Raw genomic sequence first — 21674 nt, forward strand, 5'->3', positions numbered from 1 at the left:
ATCTTCCTGTGGTGAAGTGTTACAAGCGCCAACTTAACCAAAGTTAGCTTCACTTTGCAATACTAACCAGCCTTCTTGATACAAAAGCACACAAAATGTACATCCAACAGACATGCTAATAAACACTGGCTTTTGTTGTTGTTGTGTGCCTTTGAGTCTTTTTGGACCCTAATGCAAACCTATCAAACAATATGCTAGATTGTTAGACTTCATTGTCTACTTCTTTTCAGTCACCAAGGCGAATTGTGGAATTTACAGCAATGTTTGGTATTTTAATAACCCACGATTTAAAGGGGGGAAAACAGAAGTACTGACCATAAAGTGCCAGGATTTGTTTTAAAGTACTATTGTGACCAGACAGATAAATTAATAATAATAATAATAATAATAATAATAATAATAATAATAATTTTATTTTCTTATATCCCGCCTTTCTCCCAACACAGGAATTCAAGGTGGCATTGCTTCCCTGTGGTACCTGCAATCATCCTACTTATGCATCATGCCACCTGCAATGAGGGCATTTTTGCATCATGTCATCTCTTCCAGGTAAAAATTACAGTTCATCCCTTTAATCTTCAGGCACTGCCTTTACTTTAGACAGATGTTTGCTACAGTTTTCTGTTCAATGTGGATGGCAAGATGCTGGTATTAGGTACTAAAGTTGGCCCACTACCATTTGTGTTACTATGGATCTTAGTCCCTCAGTTCCTACTGATAAGAGTCGCAGGGTCAAAATTAAAAACCATTTCTCTTCCACAGAAATTGTGATTATATACACATCTCAAGCAAGGAATGTGTAGTTTCTGGACGCATCTCTAGTCCAGGCCTCTCTGGAGAAGCGCCTTTTAAAAAGAGAGAGAGAGAAAACCAACACTAAATACCCAACAAAAAATAAGATTATTATTATTGTTGTTGTTGTTGTTGTTTCTTGTTTTAATGGGACTCAGGAAGTGTGCCAGAGTTTCCAGCCCTGATGAATTCAACTCAGTGGGGGCTGAAGGTGGAGAAATAAAGTTCCTTTTTTGGGACGGGAGAATAAAGAAACGAAACCTCTCTCCAGAGTCTGGTCGCTGTCTGTGATAAAATGGGGGAGAAGAAGAAGTAACATTTGGGACAGAGAAAGCAAAGGGACCATAATGACAGCAGGGCTGCCTGGCTTGACTGTTTGGGGGGGCTGCGGACGGAAAGAAAACCCTCTCTCTCTCTCTCTCTCTGGTTGCTGACTGTGTGCAAATGCTGGGGAGTTTTGGGGAGGGTTTGAAAATGGAAACAACTGTCTAAACCGTGTTTGATCGGTTGGTGGTAATGAATCTATTCTCTTCTGTCCAAATTATTGGGGGACAGGGATATCTGCAAAGAAAAGCGCTGTATTCATACTGGAAAACATTAGCGCCAGTCTGTTCCGAGAGTTGGACTAAGGCTCTGGGGAGACCCGAGTTCGAATCTTGCCAAGTCACACTCTCTCAGCCTCCTCGGAGGGAAAGCAAGGGCAGACCGACCTCCCTGGAGGGAAACTGCCAAGATAAACCCCATGACAGGGTGGGCATAAGCCGGGAGCGACTTGAAGGCACACAATCACATCCTCCTCATGGCTCTTATTCTATTTGTCAGGCGCTCTACACAAGACAGAATAAAACCACCCCGGCTTCTCTGGTTATTGTGGAAGCGGCTGTATTCTGATGCTGGTGGGGCAAAGGGATTAGCAGGGCATTGGGGAACTCCAGCTCCCAGAATTCCATAGCAAAGAGCCAGGCAAACTGTTAAAGCGCTGCCAAAGAGTGCGGAGGGAGCCCTGTTTGGCCCCTTTCGGCCCTCCCTGCTCCCCGTCCCAGGCTCTTACTTCTGGAGGAGCTGGGGCAGGCTGGGCGTCTGGGGCTGCATCCCCGGCGCAGGCAGAGGGGCATCTTGAGCAGGCGAGGCCGGCGGCGGCTGGTGCTGCTGCTGGTGCTCGGGGCGGCGGGGCTCCGGGGCCTGGCTCATGGCAGCACTGGCAGCAGCAACGTTGGCGGCGGCGGCGGCGGTGGCCAGGACCGTCCAGCTCAGCCGCCAAGGAGAGAGGCCCCTCCTGCAGGCGGCAGGGCACGGCCAGGGTGCCCAGGGGTCCTCCGGGAGGGAGGGAGGGAGGCAGGGAGGAAGGAAGGCGCCTTCTCCTCCTCCTCCTCGGCTGAGGGGCATTTATGGCCGGGTCTTAGGGAACCGCCTGGGAGGGTGGCAGCCAGCCCTGTCCTCCTTTTCCAGGACGCGCCCTACATTTCAGCCTCTCCCAGGACCAGGAGTCCCCAAAATGGGACACACTAAAAGCCAATGGCCGAACTGGGACCCCATACTTGCCCATAGGGAGTCACTGGGGAATACCTGCTATGGGCAAGGACTGCCGTCTTGTTTTAGTATGATGTCCCTTCCAAAACGCCCTCCATTTGGAAGCATGGGTTCATAGCCTACTATTTAAGTGTTCTTTTTGTCTTAATGTGGTCACGCGTTTACATGTTTTCTGCACTTTTCCCGCGCCTCGTCCTCCTTTGCGGTTTAGGAGGACACTCTGGCCTCCACTGTGGCCGCTCTCTCCTCCGTCCTAAACACGGGAGCGAAAGGGGAGAGGAGGCGCCCTACCTATTCACGGGGGTGGATGGGGAGGAGGAGAAAGAACGACGTCCTCCTCAAGAGGAAGGGAGCGGGGGAGTCATAGCAACGGTGCTTGTGGCCCCGCCCACACTGACTCCGCCCCGCCCCCTCCCTCGCTTTCGACCGTTAACGGCCGCCTCGCCTTCTCCCCTCTTTCGAAGTTTTGGCGCGCGCGCAGGTGCTTCTGTCCGCGTGCCCCGCCCTCTCCTCGCTTCCTGATTGGACGCAGGCGGGGTCACGTGGGCCTCCTAGCGAGGGAAGAGGCCCAGAACACTGGGGCACCTTTTTGAGCATCAGGGCGCATCGTGTCATGATAGATAATCAATAATAAAAGCTTTATTATTATCCCGCCTTTATGTCAAAAAACAAACAATCGAGACAGCTTACGTTTTAAAAGGATCCATGCAATAGCTAATCCCAATCACACCTTCCCTCCCCTGAAACATTTATTAGACATGTTCATTTATACGTACCATAATACCCAGTTCTTCTTTGATAATACTCAATTCTTCAAAACCAGGGTGGATCATGTGCGGCTTTCCAGAGGTGGTTGGACTCCCAGATCCCTTCAGTCTTAGCCTATATTGAGGGGTTTTTATCTATTTAGATATTTATATCCCACCCTTCAGCCCTAATGGCTCTTACAGCAGCTTACAATTATTATTTTTAATCAGACAGTTCCCTGCCCTCAGGCTTACAATCTAAAAGACACGACACAAAAGGAGAAGGGAATGATGGAGGGAAAGGGGATGAGGTCCAGTGGTTCTTCTCTCCCTCTAAGGCCTTGATCCAGGCAGATGGATTGAAGGAGGGCTCTCTTTTCCAGGCTTAGTCCTGAAGGAGCTGGACTTGCCTGGCCAACTCCCTTCAGGCCGTTAGATAGCAGTTAGGGGGGCGGAGTCTCCTTCCTTCAGGCTTAGTCCTGATGGAGCTGGACTGCTTGGCGAACTCCCTCCAGGCCGGCGGATGGCAGTTTGGAGGCGGAGGTCTCCTTCTTCAGGCTAGTCCTGATGGAGCTGGACCTGCCTGGTGATCTCCTCTCAGGCCGGCGGATGGCAGTTATGGAGGGCAGAGTCTCCTCCTTCAGGCTAGTCCTGATGGGAGCTGGACCTGCCTGGTGATCTCCTCTCAGGCCGGCGGAGGCAGTTATGAAGCGGAGTCTACTTCCTTCAGGCTAGTCCTGATGGAGCTGGACCTGCCTGGTGATCTCCCTCTCAGGCCGTTAGATGGCAGTTATGGAGGGCGGAGTCTCCTTCCTTCAGGCTTACTCCTGATGGAGCTGGACTTGCTTGGCGAACTCCCTCTCAGGCCGTTAGATAGCAGTTATGGAGGGCGGAGTCTCCTTCCTTCAGGCTAGTCCTGATGGAGCTGGACCTGCCTGGTGATCTCCCTCTCAGGCCAGCGGATGGCAGTTATGGAAGGCGGAGTCTACTTCTTTCAGGCTAGTCCTGATGGAGCTGGACCTGCCTGGTGATCTCCCTCTCAGGCCGGCGGATGGCAGTTATGGAGGGCAGAGTCTCCTTCTTTCAGGCTAGTCCTGATGGAGCTGGACCTGCCTGGTGATCTCCCTCTCAGGCCGTTAGATGGCAGTTATGGAAGGCGGAGTCTACTTCCTCTCAGGCCGGGTTATGGGAGCTGCAGTCCAGCCACATTTGGGAAGTTGCATGATGCCTAACTCCCTTCCAAACCCAGCTTTGCTTTGAGGGGTCAGCCTCTCAAGGCAGAGTAATAATAACAATAACAATAATTTTATTAATATCCTGCCTCTTCCCGCAGGTTCGAGGCAGCTTACAATCATGATAGAATACAATAATACAACAATAAAATCCAATATAACAGTGCAAAATATAACAACAATATGAAATAAAACCCATTCTCCCTCCCACCAGCATAACAATTTAAAATTCCTTTAAACAATAAAATACTTCTCATCATTAATATAATCACAGAACAACAGAGTGATGTGGCCACCTCAGGTGACTGAGGCAGAGGAATGGCAAACTGCGCCATTCCCGTTTCCCCAACCAGACTCGCTTTCCTCTCACAGCTGTGCTTCAGCCATGCTCCTTATGCCTTCTGCTTCCCTCGCCTCCTGTTGTTGTGTTGATTCCACAAGGCAACCAGTTCTGCTTTTAAACAGTACACAAGCAAGCAGAAATCATAGAATCATAGAGTTGGAAGAGACCACAAGGGCCTTCCATTCGAACTCCATTCTGCCATGCAGGAACTCTCAGTCAAAGCATCCCCAACAGATGGCCATCCAGCCTCTCTCTGCTTAAAGACCTCCAAGGAAGCAGACTCCACGCCTCCAAGGGAGTGTGTTCCAGTGTCAAACAGCCTTGATCTATACACTATAGATAGCCGCTTTGATTGTCTTGTAACAGAAAAACGGGATATAAATAAAAGTTTTATTTATTTTATTATTTATACTTCTATCAATGCAGCCTAAAATTGCATTGGCCTTGTTAGTTGCCACATCACACTGTTAACTCATGTTCAACTTGTAGTCTGCTTGGACTCTCAGATCCCTTTCACATATAAGCCCTTATCAGATGAGTGTGGAACTGGGGGTCTTCTGCACTGGGCGGTTCGAATTCACGTTATTTCGCAAAGTACTGTCATACCTGGGAGTCCCTCCGCATTGGCATGATTCAAATTGGCCAATCCGCATTATGCTTCAGTGCAGAATGTTTTGTCACACCGGCCCCTCGAACATGCTTAGTGGTGCCCTGCATGGGTTGCGACTTAAACACTTCTGGGGTGAAAGGGGAGGTCACGTCATGACAGTCTGGTAAACAGCTGAGAGCCAGCTCTGCACATTAACAATCGCATACAACGTGCCTATATACTGTGTTCCCTCACATTCCTGCTTGGTTTTAATGTTACCATGACCTTCCCTTGCAACAAATTAGCAATGAAAGCCCGGTTCTACGTGTGTGTGTGTGTGTGAGTGTGTGAGTATGTATTCTGGGGGGGGGGGAGGAGCAGTTCCAGCGGCTGTCAAAGAGGCTGGATGGCCATCTAAGTAAATGGGGATGCTTTGAGTAAGAGTTCCTCCTCCTCCTCCGGCTTGGGATCCAGCCCGGGCTGCATCCCAGGCAGGGAACAGGCGCGGGGCCGCTAGAATCGCGGCGATCGCCGCGGTTCCAACGTCCTCCTCCTCCCCTCCCGGCTTGAGAGCAGCCTAGGCTGGCTCCCAGCCAGGAGGAGGAGGCTGCTGGAACCGCGATTCCAGGGCCCCGGCCTCTTCCCTGCCTGGGATGCAGCCAGGGATGCCTCTAAAGCCAGGAGAGGAGGAGGAGGCCGCTGGAACCGCCCCCCCCACCCCCGTTCCTGGAACCGGCAAGAGGAAAGACCCACCGGAAGTAAAAATTGGAATCTGGGGGTCTTGCGATGGAATTCAGGACTGGGTAGTCACACCAGACCCATTCGCACTGAGATCGAACAGAGCCCCAATCCAGGATATTGCCAATCCCCTTATCAGCGCACTGGCCAACACGCTCCAAAAAGAGGAGCCAGTACGCATTCAGTTCAGCAGCTCACGCATTCACGTGAGTGCGGATTGGGCCATTCGAATGCTGGTATGATGGTATTGTGCGAAATAATGTGAATTCGAATCACCCAGTGCAGAAGACCCCCAGTTCCATACTCATCTGATAAGGGCTATAGTTTTGTTCAGCCAGGTGTCCCCATCCTATATCTGTGCATTTCATTTTTCTGCCCTAATTGCACTACCTTACAGTTCCCCCTGTTGAAGTTCATTTTGTTAGTTGTGGTCCAACTTTCTAGTCTATTCAGGTCATTTTGAATTTTGATCCTGTCCTCTGGAGTATTAGCTGCTCCTCCTAATTTGGTGTCATCTGCAAATTTGATAAGTATACCCCCTAATTCTGTCATCGAAGTCATTGATAAAGATGTTGAATATCCTGGCCCCAGGACAGAGTCCTGTGGGACCCCACTGGTCACTTCTCTCTCGGATGAAAAGGAGCCATTGTTGAGCACCCTTTGGGTTCGGCCAGTCAACCAATTACAAATCCATCTAACAGTTACCTTGTCTAGCCCACATTTTACAAGCTTGTTTTTTACAAGGAACCTAGCCATCTATTTTAGCTTTTGCCCCCCCCCCCATTAGTTCTGACCAGCATGGCCAATGGCTTGGATTCATATCATCTGGAGGGGTGATGGTTAAGAAAGCTGATATAGACATAACATGAAAAATGATGTGTGCCTTAAAGAAGGGAATCTTAGCTATATTTGCATTCTACCCTAGATTTCCTGTGTCAGATACATGCACACACATACACACAGTGTGCACTGATTGTTTTTTCATGTTTATCCCACCTTCCCAGATGTGAATAACTTTATTAATACCTTTATATAAATATCTTCAGAAAAGGTATGCTTATTATTGTTATTATTTGCTATGGATAGGGAAGGAGAGAGGGAGAGGGTAAATTCTGGAAAAGATAACTTTATCCATCCACATATCAATGCTGTGAAATGTTGTGATGCAAAGAAGAAAGCAGTGAGAAGAAGATAAGAAACATGAAATGGTGAAACATAAAGAAACACAAAGTAGTGGGAAGCAGATAAGAAACATAAAACATCCAGCATGAATCATAGAGATTTATATAATCTACCCCTTGCAACAATGTAGTATTCAGTATAAAGAAGCCATAAATATTTATTTTGCATTTTCCTAACAAACACACAATTGAAATTAATTAATTTTAATAGCAGCTATTCTCTTTCTAAAATACCAGCCTGCACAGAGGTCTATGTTAATATCATGGCTTCTTCTGTTTCTATCATGCAGCATCTTAACAATTCAAAACTATTACAAGGGGGTTTGCAAATTAATACTTACTAGAATCTACAAAAGTAATACCTGAGGTTACCATACATAACAATGTTGTGTATTACATACTTGAAAGGGTTGTGTATAATGCAGCTATCTGAATTAACCATAAAATATTTGGAAACATATTTAAAGGTGGTTAAATTCTCAGTAATCTTCAACAGTTAAAAACAAACACATGCAAGTAATATAAATGTATAGGCGAAAACTGCCTTTGGCATTTTAAAAATGTGCAATTCATTTTGCAGAAAACGCTTGTTCATATTCCAGCTGAGCAGTGATTTAGAGTCATTGCTGAGATATAAAGGAGGGTGGGAAACTATAAAGAACTATTTCACCAAATGGGGTAGACAGATTGCAAAGATTAATCCCCAACTATGCCTGATTTAAAACTCGATTTTACATCTTCTGCTTCCATTCATCTCACAGCTCTTAGTCTTTCATCATCTTTTTGTCATTCTATTACTTTTTATTTTCTTAAGCCCAATAATGTTTAGAAAATTCAAATAAGTCAAGATTTATTCTTGAAATAATTTAATTTTGCTGTATCTTTTTAAAAACTCTTATCAGTCCATTCCAGGTGATATTTTCCACTTATTACGGTGACTGAATCAGCACTACAAAACTGTATCAGTTTATTTCACTGTCATGGCTTCTTCTAAAGAATCCTGGGAACATTCATTTTCTGACGGTGTTGAGAAGTCTCCTTTACAGATTTGGTTACCAGCTCTAAGGGCTTACCCTGTAGTTTGAGTGTTTTAACCTTCCTACAGTGCAATCCTACACATGTGTACTTAATCCCGGTAAAGTGCACAGAATTACAGTTTTAGGGTCTTTTGAGAAGAGGCAATCCCAAAGGGAAAGAGCTAGAACAAGGAGGCAAGATATTTTCCACACCATCTATTTCCAAGCTTATCCCAGTTCCAGAGTTTAGAAAAATTATTTGTTTGGACTATAGTTCCTTGAATTTTCCTATAGAAAGCAGGCGCTGTGGTCAGAAATAACTCTTCTGAGCTCTGCCCAATTCTAAGGTTTCGTTTTCATGCATATTTTCACTCTCAAGGGTCTTTCTCTTTTTTATATAGTAATGATAATTGACGTTAGGGTCTAAAAGGCAAATAATTTTGCCCTAGAGGTCAGGCAAGAAATGCTCAGCATTTTTTTAAAAATGATATATGCATTTAAGCCTCCAGGCTCTTCTAATTTTCAGATGCTGAATATCAAGAAATGTAAGCACTGAATATCAAGAGAAGTGAGATTCCGCCCAGGTTGGCAAGGAAAGCATTTTAAACCTATGCTCCCTGCAGGTTATGGTCCCAATTATTAGTCTAATTGTTGTTTCTAACAAAGCAGACTAGTGTTGGGACCTAAATGCACATGCAGTTAGGATCTAATTTTATCTCTTTTGCCACTCTTAAGAAAGTGGGAATCATCTCCACATCCATTTTCTTTCAACTCTACTTTTGAACCAGATCATCCACAATGAACAATGAAATGGAGAGCAATGAAACCTTATTATGATTTCTAAACTTGTAAATTTCAGATGTAGTCTTACAAGTCTATGAAGATTTGGAGAAGGCTGGAATCTAGACAGAAAGGAACAATAAAGAACCTAAATTCTGAAAAGGGCATCCCAGCTTGTCTTGTGGTTTCTGTATTTTAGGCTTCTATTTTTCATTACTTATAATCAGAATTATCAATGCTTATTCTTTTGTGAAATACGATTCTCCAACTGCTCTCCATCTGGTCTGCACATTTGCACCTGTACAAGAAGTGTGTACAGCGGCTGTAAAAATATGATAACCACTCTGAATGAGCAGAACATTTCAATTTTATGCAATTTAAACTCACTTGACTGAAGCAAAAATTATTTTACCACATGCAAAAACAGGCAGAAAGAAAAGAACAGCAAAATATTTTAATCCACACAACACCTAATGAAGGTTTAACATTAATTCTTCTAAAGGAACAATACTTAAAATCATACAGAGAGAGATTTTCAGGATTGTTTGTAGGCAACATCCAAATGAAGTTTAAAAGTCTAACTTTTCCAGATGTAGCTTGCTGACTAATGCATATGCTATTACAGAAATTTAGTGATTTTTAAAAATATATAAATAGAGCTGCTTGTTGTTGGTGTAAATTTAAGAGGAATTGAAAGAAATAATAAATAGTTCACTGAGCTCCAAGAAGCATGAAAATATAATTTCAGGATTAGCATTTATTTGTGGGTCAGTACAAAGTTTACACAGATTGCACATATCAAATGACTTTGCTACGTCCAGGACAGATTTGCATTAGCTGATAAATTGGATCTAAAATACTAGCTGCAGGTAAATTAAACACAATAGTGTATGTTACTGAAATGAAGGGGATGCCGTTCCAATATTAGAATAATAAACACTGTCTATTGATTACAAAAATATGCAGGTGTAGCTGTGTTGACTATTATTATTATTAAACAAAAATCACAAAATTAACCAGGCTAGTTTTTGAACCTCACTAACTCCTTCATCACGCATAGAGAGTAAGAAAACATTCAGGTGAAGGAAGTGTTAAAAGTCATAGTGTTTTGAAGGATAGGACAACTATGTTACAATAACAATTGCATTTTCTCAAAATAGTAGCAAAATAGAGCAGACTCATCAAAAGTGACACTATTCATATGTATTTAATATTTATTAAAACATTCATATGTTTTAATACCATAATAATTTAATTCCTTTTTAATGCCCGTTTTTTAAAATGTTTTTAATTGTACTGTGAAGCCGCTCTGAGTCCCAGTTCTGGGAAAAGAGCAGGATACAAATATAATAATAATAATAATAATAATAATAATAATAATAATAATAATATGTACAGCAGGAGTAGAATTGAAAAACAGCAACAACAAATTGATGAGTAGCCTTCAACAAGTTTATCAATTTTATTTATAAGGGCTTGAGCTCAGCATCAAAGCCCTCTTGTAGTTCTGCACAGAGCTGTGGAAGCAGATTGCGAGTCCTTCATTAACAGATGCATTCCTGTTTTTGAAGTCTTTGATGGGCTCATTGCCACATTGCAGGTGTCTTATCTTGTATCCTGGACCAACAACTCAGGCTAACCTCTGGATTAAAAACAGGAAGAGGGATTATATTCCAGTAATTGCTCTGGGCGTTTTTTTAATTCTTGGATGTGATGATGCTGTCAAAGCATTTGAAGTATTAATGAAAACTATCTTTAGCAAGTTTAATAAGTGTATTAGAAAGGAGAGAAGTAGACAGCCACGTTGCTCTGTAGCTAAACACACACTTCCAGGTGATCATGGATCAGAACATATTCATTCTCTCTCCTACAGCTTTTTTAAAACAAAAACAATTCTCAGTATTCCATAACTTCAAGAACCAGCAAACATGTTTAGCTATCACTGTTACTTTTTCAGTTTCATTTTATTTCCAGCTAATATATTATCACCATTATTTTATCAGTTTATTTTATTTTATTTAAGTTCTCAACTAATATATTTCAATGCATATTCTTTTCTCAGGGTACTCTGTTCTATTCTCCCCTTCAGAGTTTTCTTTGTCACTCTGAGCAGTGGCTAGTGGAGGTTTATTTGCTTGTTTTGCAGGTGTGTGTGTATATATGTGTGCTGTCAACTTTCCTATCAACTTAGGGCAACCCATGAATTTCATAGGGTTTTCTTAGGCAAGGAATAGTCAGAGGTGGTTTGGCATTGTCTTCCTCTGAAATATAGCCTTGCAGCACATGATATTTGTTGGTAATCTCCCAGCTAAGTAGTAACCCATTTTAGGTTCCAAGAGCAGAAGGGATTTGGTACCTTTAGGATATTTAGGCAAGCTTACAGGTACACTGCCGCCCCCTTGCTTACCTTGTTTCCAAACATATTGTTTCTAGTTTTTTGTGGGGTTTTGGGGTTATGTGGCTGTGTTCTGGAAGAGTTTATTCCTGACATTTCAGATAATTATTCAGGTGTTTATTTAGAGTTTATTCCTGACGTTTCTTCCAGTACACGGCCACATCGCCCAAAAACCCCTGGCTGTGAAAGCCAAAGATTTTCACATATTTCTTATGCTTCCACAAACCTTGAGTATGTTTCTGTTTCCTTCCTGTTTTTCAGTAGCCTCATTTTGGCTAAATTGTCATAATATATCATGATGCAACATTTGAATTTACTATTACTAAAAGTCTTATACTTCCACTCAGATGCTCAAGTGATGATGACTGCTTTTGCAGTCTGGTTTGGCTTGGAAAGGTGGGTGGCTTCCATGGAAGGGAAAGGGAGGCTGGCATTTTGGAGTTGCAGTGTCTGGTGGCAGCTGAGGAACAACAAGCCCACCTCATCACCCAGGTTCATAACTTCCTGGAACTATGCGGGGATAAATACATTGACAAATCAGGCTCCAAACGACTCCAGGACAGAAAGCTGTCTGGCCAACTGTTTCAAATGCTTCATAAACACAACACTGTCCATTAGTAATCACTATGTGTAGATAACACAGAAAGTAAGACACTGATTGCCAGATAGTACAGAAAGAAGGACGTTGATTGTCAATGGACCAGTCAGTGAACCAATACTCAGTCTGCCCACTAATACTACTTCTTTGTCAGAGGTTCTACCTCAGCAGAGAAATGGTTGGCCAGCTGATAGAAGTTATGACTGTCCTTTCCTGGGGGATATTGAGTGGGGTCTAAATAACCTGAAGGTACTAGATCCTGTCTCATCTTGGAAGGTAAGCCGAGTCAGTCCTGATTAATATTTAGTTGGGATACTGCCAATGAATACCAGGTCTATGGGCTATATTTCAGAGTTTGTTTTTTTGTTAACTGACCAAGTTGACTTCGATCTGCAGCAACCTTATGAATGAGAGACCTTCAGATCACCCTGTCCTCAACTACCCGGCTCAGCTCTTGCAGATTTGTGGCCATGGCTTCTCTGGTTGAATCTATTCTTGCCTAAGAAACCCCTATTAAAATGAAAGAGTCACTGTAAGTGGACATTTTACTTGAAGGAACACACCGATGCGTATGTCAAACAAGGTGTTGATTACATGTTACCAATAAATCATGAAGAATTTCCTTAAAATATTTATGCATATATTTATCTATGCATGTGCATGTGTGTATGTATACATAGAAACAAGCACTCATAAGATTGAGTTATAGTTGGTTTGTTCAGCAGCAATTCAAGACTAGTTCTATCCACTTTCAGCAATTATCGAAAAAGCAAACCTGGAAATTTGCTTTTTCCTGGAAACTGTCTGTGCCATTATATGGTTTGTTTGTTTGTTTGTTTGTTTTTTAAAAAACCTTTTATTTTCTAAATGCAATTAAGGGAAACAAAAACGGTTCTTTTAAAAAATGAGCAAGCAGTTAAACACCCTATATTGAGAAGATGATAGCCAAAATATAGGTACATATTAATAAGACAAGGCAGTGGAAACTGCTACAAGAGCTATTCCTTTCTTCATGGTTAGATGAAGACGTATGGAATGGTTATTTGCTTATATACATACAGTTTAGATTTATGGGTCACTGCTAAGTGTAATGAAGCCTTCCAGCCATGGTAAAAGGGTTTTCTAGGTTGAGAGCCACAGAAATAAAGTAACTGTGGTTTGCTGTACACATGCCATATTTAATCCCTGACTGGTGTCATAGGATATGCATGACACCCCAAAAGTATTTTACAGATACAGTAAAACAAATATTTGATAGAAATTACAAAATCCAACTCATAGGAAACTCAGCAAGAATTCAAAGTTGGAATGAAATCTGAAGAGTGTGGCTATGTGTCATCAAGACTCAAGCAGGTCAAGATTTATAATAGTGCCAAGGGGTATTTTATGGAAACAAAGCTATAAAGTGCTCACCCCCAGATTGCATAGTAAGCTAATAAAAAGCACCTACTGTAACAGACTCCTCCTGACTTAGGATAGCATTCACTAAAGCAATACTATCTTTTGCATATATAGTTAAGGGATACCACTGCCTTACCCCCTACCTAAAGTTGGTGACAGCATAATCCTTGATATACATTCTGAACGTTTAGAAAAGTCTGGAGTGTGCAACTGATCATACTTTGAATGCTTATACATGCCCTTAGATCCCAAAATACTGGCGTATGTCATGAGTGGCTAGCTGCCTGTTCCTTTTTACAATTCAGAGACAGCAAATAATCATCACCATTTCTAGAGATGTAATAAAAAGAAAGAAACTTGGGAAAATAAAAGACCAGTCTTCAAATGTATTTTATAAGCATTTCAAAAGCTTGTCACTAGAATAACCTTTAGTTACAAAACAACATTTTAATGTCAAACTTCAGTTTCTAGAACTGTAATTGTACCACTTGTTTTGCTTGCTAGATTTTAGTTGGGCCTGTCTTTATACCAGCCTATTAATGAATCACCTCAGAAAAAACTTTACATTGATATTTGTATTATGGCTCTGCAAGCTCTTGCAGGCTTCAGTCTCAATAAAATAAAATTTATACTTTCTTCTAAAATAATGGTAGATTTTCTATTTATATCAATAATTGTTTTCAGCATTTCATCTTGAGAGACAACATATTACAGTGTTATAAGTGTTATACTCAATGCCTCACTCAGTAATGCTGCTTGATGGTTCTCCCTGCGCTAGTTATTATACCTCTCTAAGGCTGCTGCCACAATGTAGAAGCAAAGCAGTTGGGTTCCAAATGAAGCACTTAGCTATAGTCCAACCAACGTGCTTTTTGTTTTCTTGCTTTCGTTTTTGCTTTCCCCATAGATTAACAGTCTAAACACCATACAATTTAAACAAATTCGACTCAGTTGTACATTGGAAGCCTTCAAGAAGGCATTGAAAACCTATCGCTTCCAGTTATCATATCCTCCCGATTCTCTTTAGAGAAAGTATTCATAGAATCGTAGAGTTGGAAGAGACTACAAGGGCCATCCAGTCCAACCCCTTGCCATGCAGGAAATCACAATCAAAGCATCCCCAACAGATGGCCATCCAGCATCTACTTGAAGACCTCCAAGGAAGGAGACTCCACTACACTTCGAGGGAGTTTGTTCCACTGTCGAACAGCCCTTACTGTCAGGAAGTTCCTCCTAATGTTGAGGTGGAATCTCTTTTCCTGTAGCTTGCATCCATTGCTTCGGGTCCTAGTCTCTGGAGCAGCAGAAAACAAGCTTGCTCCCTCCTCAATATGACATCCCTTCAAATATTTAAACAGGGCTACCATATCACCTCTTAACCTTCTCCAGGCTAAACATCTCCAGCTCCCTAAGTCATTCTTCATAGGGCATGGTTTCCAGACCTTTCACCACTTTACTTACTCTCCTTTGGACTCGCTCCAGTTTCTCAATGTCTTTTTTTAATTGTGGTGCCCAGAACTGGACACAATATTCCAGGTGGGGCCTGACCAAAGCAGAATATAGTGGCACTATGACTTCCCCAACTAGATTAGACGACTACCCACAACTGATATCCCGACTATCCTAACTACACTGTTTTTAAAAAATGAATTGCTTATAACTGTTTTCATAACTGTTTTTAATATTGTATCTGACATGTGTCATAGAGTTTTATCGTATGTACACCGCTTTGATCTGGAGGAAAAGCGGTATATAAATAAAAGCTTTATTATTATTATTATTATTATTATTATTAAAATGAAAAAATAATTCAGATGGACATGATTCTGCTATGTTCATCCCCCTCCATATTTTACTTTCATTTTCTTTCCTTCATGAAGAAGTACTGGAGGCAGATGATCCTGTGGGACAATAGAGAACTCTCAAGTTTAACTCCCTGTCCCCTCTTCCCCCAATTACAGGATATAATATCCTAAATACAATAGATCCACTGAGAGGAAAACAATGGCACAACACTTTTGAGTATTCCTTGTTTAAGAAAACCTTAATCCTCTGTCATCCAACTTTTCAGTTGCTTTTAAGCTATTTCACTTTCTCCCAGTTCCTGTCACTTTCCCTCTTTGTTTTCAGATTACTTCAATAGTTGCAAACTGAATTCAAAATACATAAGTAGACTGCACTCAGTTAACTCACCAGGGGAGAGAGAAGAGGGGGCAAAATCTTGCCCTTCCAAGTGGACTCCGGTAAAAGCAAACTGCTGTAGTTTCAGCTATCTTGTGTGCTCTTCTTCTTCAATAACCTTTGACATCTTAACCACACTCTGATATTGCTTGGCCACATGTGTCCCAGTTTTCGTCTGTGAAATGCTACAAAGTATGGATAACCTTATGAAATTCATGGTGTCACCATACGTCAACAGACAACTTGAAGCCACATTCTTCATGGTAATTCCATAAATAAACAAAAAAACATAATTGTATAAAGGGCATTCCCTTATTTTAAGAGGTATCTTAAACAGCCTCATACAGATTAATTGCTGCTAGACTTCACCGTACAAGTATTGCTTCAACTTAAAATATCTTATTTACCTCTGAAATCTGCCGGTTACCTCTTACATGTCTAACTATGTTCACCTTTAGTTTGAAAAAGATTTCTTACATTTCTCTTTGTCATGTATTCTATGTAGCGGTATTAAGCATTATCCATGCTGGCTGAAAGGATCTGGGATTTAGAATTCAAAAAAGCAACCTTTTCAAGCAATGGGTGAAACATACCTCCCTTTATGACTTAGTTGTTCCAAAATCACAGCAGTTAACAAGAAATTGAGGTATGTTCCTTGGCATATTTTTTTACGATGGACATAAAAACGGAAAAATTTTAAGCCAGAGTATGCAGCTTTGAAGCAAACCATGTATTAGTTACTAAAATAACAAAAGGATATAAAACAGATTAAGAGAAAATTGCCTTTTAAAAAATGGGGTGGGAGGGTAGCGATTTGATAGTTAGTGACATTAGTGTCCCAAATACACAGGGATACCTTTTAATAAACCTCTGCTAGAAACAAACAGCTCAAAAGATTCCAGAGTTCTGGAGTGGCAGCAATAACATTTGTTAGGCTCACAATTATTAAACTTTAAGAGGTACACAACTACAACACAATTACAAAAATAAACAAATTCAAAATATTACATTATCCCTTTATCTCAATTTTTAATAAGCTCTAAATTACAGTATACTAATTAGGCATGTTGCCAGCTGGGGATTTAATTCATTTCATGCATTGATTCATAGTGTTGAAGAGATGCTTTACTAAAGTTTTTTTTTTAATCTCCCTATTCTGGAATAATAGGTTGGATCATAATATAAACCAAATAACTGAACTCATTATGAACCAGTGGACCTTTTGTTCTACATTGTCTGTATGTGACTTCTAGTCGCCAGTCCACTTATGGCAATCCCATGAATTTAATAGGGTTTTCTTAGGCAAGGAACAACCAGATGTGGTTTTACCAGTTCCTTCCTCTGTAATATAGCCTACTGCACCTGGTAGCTGTTGTTTGCCCATCTAAGTACTAACCAGGGCTGACCCTGCTTAGCTTCCACAGTCAGATAAGATCTGTTACCTTAGGTCATTTAGGCCCTCTTGTTCTACATTACTGTATAGACATTTGCAAGATAATTTTTTTTGCATTGGTAATTAATTTGGATATTTATAATTGTTATCCTTTCATAAAGAAATATATAATAAGTTGTTAGGGATGATGGGAGTTGCAGCTCTTCTCCTGGCTTTCACTCTCACCCCCCTGGTCAGCGGAAGAACAACCAGTTTGACCAGTAGCTCTGAGAATTGGCTGAAGATGTCTTCCAATCTTCTCTGGAGTCTGCTGGTTCTTGTTCAGCTCTCAAGACACCAGTCAACACAGTAGTCTTCTATAAAAAGATCTACTTTTATACTAATATATACACTATGCACAAAACAATTCACTACTCACAAAATCCACACTACTATACTCCTCAATACCCACTCTACTATACTCATCAATACCCACAAAAAGTATTGCCATACATTATTGCTTATATAGACATTTGTCTCTCCATTCATTATACAGTTGCCACCTCCTGGGCGTGTACATACATTATGATTGACATACCATACTTGGCTCAATCTAGACCTCACATTGCATCATACATAACTGTCCACTCAATGACTTTCAGGTGATATCAATTTGCACCTTTTCACTTTGTCCTTGCCACATGTGTCCTTGGCTTTTAGGACCTTCTAATTACATTATATGCAACACCTATGTGACATTTCAATTGCTTTTGCTGTGTCATGTTACTTTCAAATACATTCATATACATATTATATTTCTTGTGACTATATATCTCATGTTGCTTTTTCCTGACATAAGTATGCATATTTTTGTAATATTTCATTATTTTAGCGCTGCTGGCTTCTCTTTTTTTTCCATTGATTCATGTTAATGTTAAATGGTTTTGACAGAACCCATTCTTATAATCTATTTACAAAAAATTTTTGTGTTTTATTAAATGCGCATATTATTAGTTATTATTTGTGTAGGAGCATCATCATTATTATTTATACAGTAGCATCATTGTTCATGGTGCTTTTCAGGATTCCAGAGGCGCAAGCTATAAAAAAATAATGCTCTAAAATTTAACACAAGGAAGAAACAGAATAAGTGGAAGGAAAGAGAGATGAGGTAAACTTTACAGCTTGGATAGTAATATTATTTATAATGTGTTGAATATTGTGAAGTCAAAGGCTATGTGTTGAATATTATTAGTAAAATGATTTAATACCGATTGTCAAGCAACATTTTAATAGAAATTCCTCTATGAGATTCCAAGAACAGATTTTACACATCAACATTTTTAACCCATTTAAACAATGAAATGGATGTTAAATGGCATCTGTTGTGATTTATTTTTATGGCATGATCACAGAAGAAATAAGATATGCGTAGCATGCATTAACTTGGCCTTTCCTTTCCTTTGATGATTAGGAGAGAATTTTCATTACTGTGCATGAGCATTTGTTTGAGTCAGTTTAAATAATGAGCATTGTGTGTCAAAATAAAAAAGGCACCTTTCACATTAGAAAGTTCCAGGACCCAAATTTGCAAACTAATGACAATTCTGTAAGACATTAAAAGCCCTCCCCAGATTGTCAGCAGTATTCAGATATATTGGCACTATAGAAACTAGATATTCTTTCTTGAAGGTATATAAATGCCAGGATGCTAGTCAATTACTGAATTACTAGAAGGCTTGGAATAGGAATCACAAATGAAAAAGCAAATGAGCATCTGTTTCCAAAATGTAGCACTGCCCTGTCATAAATACCTTAATATTTCTGGTCTAAAGAAATATATAATAAATCCCTAAATATTTCTGGTCTAAAGAAGTATATCTCCTTGGCTTTTGCCAGGTTTTCCAGTTATTGTTCCCTCCACATCCACTGATTCCATTCTCCTGAGGGCTATTTGTAACACTTTCTTGGCTCTGCACTAAGGCTCTGTTGAAACATTTTTAATGGGGTTGGGGGTTATCTGAGGTGTGCTGTGTTTTGTAATGCAAAAATGCTATTTCACTGATGCAATGAGGCACTGAAGCACTGTTACTGTATTTTTTTAAAAAAAGAGGATAATACTTTTTGTTCTATTTGTGCTTTTAAGTTTTATATGTTTACTGAAATTTTATATTGTTTTAGCAAGATGTTTGCTGGTTTTACATTATTATTATAAAGTTTTAAACTAATTCTATCTGTGAGCTACCTTCAGGAGAAAAGCAGCATATAAATTAATAAATAAATTTGTTAATAGTCCAGCACAACAAAAGCATTGGCTGAAAGCCTCCATCAGACATGTAGCCACGATGTTGTGGCTATGCTTCAGTATCCCATCCAACTCCTGAAACCTACTTTAAAAGCAAGCTGGCCATTCAGAGCAGTCCACTCAGCAGCAGATAGATCTCTGTCACTCCAGATGATGGACTGGCTTTTGAGGTCCGTTTCAGTGTCACTTGTAGCCATAGCAATAGTGCCACAAACACCAATAAAAATATGAAGCAGTTACAATGTCCCATCTGATTTATAACTTCATAACAAATACCAGACATTTTTGAATGGAACCCCCCCCCAAAAAAAAAAACCCCTAAGAACTACAGTAACAAGTTTATCACAAGGGGGAAATCCCATGCAGAAACAGGGATTTAAATCAGAACAAAACTGCAAAAGCAATGTATTCCATTTTATTTAATTCTGGCTCATTTAAACTATAACCATTTGTTTGTTTTGTTGGTGCAATTATGACATAAATAAACCTTTATGCTTTGAAAGAAGAAAACCTACTTGTGTGGTTTTACTTACTACATTGCTATATTTTGAGTGAGATGGGAAGAAAACTCTTCTGTGTAATATTTCAGTCTAAAGAAAGCCTCTGAATGATAGGGCCTTATCACATGAGGGGTTTTGCAGCTCAGATCCAGAGTCACTGCGGGTCCAACCATGCGTATTCACGTTATAACATGATGTATTATCAGACATGATTGCTTTCTATGGGGGGGTTGTTCCGAGGCGGATCCACAGTCAGTTCGGAGTGACTCCTCATTTTTGTCAATTCGGTAACAAGCGAATTCACAAAAATGGTTTCCAAGCTCACTTTGATTTCACTTCGAATTGGTCTGGTGTGGAAGATCACCCAATCTTGCCCCCAGTGACTCCCTGTGACCTCTCCCACCATCCCCTGCATGCTCTTTCAGCCTGACCTCGCCCCCAGTGACCCCCTGCGACCTGTCCCATCATCCCCTGCCTGCTCCTTTACCCCAATCTCACTCCCACGGACCCCCTGTGACCTGTCCCATCATCCCCTGCCTGCTCCTTCACCCTGATCTCACCCCTCTGGCACCCTGCCACCTGTCCCATCATCCCCTGCATCCTCCTTCACCCCGATGAAGGATGAGAACTAAGGAGGGTGCAGGGAAGGATGACAGCATCCAGAGCCGCACTGAGCATGCACAAGGGTGCCAGTTTGAATCATTGAATCCCTCTGGTGTGGTAATACAATGTGCACTCACTCCGCTTTGCCCAAGTAGAGACCACAATTTCGTTCCTCAGGTATGATAATACATCACGTGAATTGCCTTGAATCCGAAGTGACTCTGCTCCCCCCTTGTTTCGAATTGGAGCTCCTGTTTTACGTGTGATAAGGCCCAACGTGAATATTGGCATGGAGGTAAGATAAGGAAGGAGATTTTTCTTGTTAATATATAGCAACTTGCAATTTCAATTCAGCTAGGAGACCAGAAGCTAAAAAGGATATGACGGGAGAGACTATAAGGGAGAATACCGCTTGCCTGCTTTGATACACACTGTTGAAATTTCAAGGATACTTAACTGGTATTATTGCTTGCCTATTTCAGGAGGCAGTGTTAAGCAGCATATGTTATCTGCAGTCTCTCAGAAATCTGCAGTCTCTCTGATTTCTAGGCACTTTGTAAAGGTAAATCAATTTAAAATGACCATTATTTAGCACATCAGTGACTTTGACAAGAATATATTGGAGATACTCTGATATAGGAATATCTGGTTGTTTGGCAGTCTACATGCAAAACTCTTTTCTGAAATCTAAACTTCTCTGAAGTCTAGAGGTATCTGCTTCAGACTGGTGCTGGTCCCAAAGCATTTGCTTTAGCTTCACATGATCAACCAAGATCCAGATTTGGATTTGAGACACACGCAGCAGATTTATCTAAACAGTTATTGGCATACAGCACTGACATGATGCTGAAATGTTTCTTATTTTCATTCCCCAGTACTAAGCGCTAATGCTTCAAAAACTTTGCAACAAGAGCTTCAGACTGTTAGTGTGCCAGCTACAGCCTGGAACTGCTATAGGTTAACAAAACATGAGTCTGATAATCCTCACACTGAATTTCAGCAGTGAAGTATGCCATGTCATAATTCCCAGTGCACATGAATAAGCCCCTTCTGGAAAGGTTAACACAAATAACAGTCTTTCCAGTGGTGTGGGTTCCATTTGCAGTCCTCCGGGGACATAATGGACCAGATAAAACAAAGAGAGGTACAGGAGGGCTGGGACTTGAAAGCTTCACTAATGAATTCTAGAAGCTCAAAAGGTAAATGAAGAATGGGGCATTTCATTTTCATGTGAAATATCTGTATGGCAGATAGTCTGCTAGGTACTTTTTAAGATTAGGAAGGAGTGGCTCTTCCTTTGGTTTATGCTCCATCCTGTTTAAGGAGTAAAAACATATTATCCTGTTGTTTGAGAATAACGTGTTCTAAATTA

The 21674-nt window shown here is 41.0% G+C and overlaps 2 protein-coding genes across 10 annotated transcripts in view; both read right to left on the reverse strand.

Moving 5' to 3' along the window:
* RBM20 (RNA binding motif protein 20) overlaps window positions 1–2004 on the reverse strand; it is a 149889-nt gene extending 147885 nt beyond the window's left edge. For all 5 annotated transcript variants that reach the window (XR_006102748.1, XM_042456383.1, XM_042456382.1 and 2 more), the window contains exon 1: window positions 1844–2004. Coding sequence is in view for 4 of the 5 variants with exons in the window: in XM_042456383.1 (XP_042312317.1) it covers window positions 1844–1983 (140 nt within the window). In the remaining variant the exon portion in view is untranslated. The remainder of the gene's footprint in view (window positions 1–1843) is intronic.
* Window positions 1–21674, reverse strand: part of PDCD4 (programmed cell death 4) — a 777136-nt gene that overhangs the window by 218069 nt on the left and 537393 nt on the right. The gene's annotated exons all lie outside the window — the stretch shown is intronic.

Source organism: Sceloporus undulatus, chromosome 3 (genome assembly GCF_019175285.1).
Source record: "Sceloporus undulatus isolate JIND9_A2432 ecotype Alabama chromosome 3, SceUnd_v1.1, whole genome shotgun sequence".
Lineage (NCBI taxonomy): Eukaryota > Metazoa > Chordata > Lepidosauria > Squamata > Phrynosomatidae > Sceloporus > Sceloporus undulatus.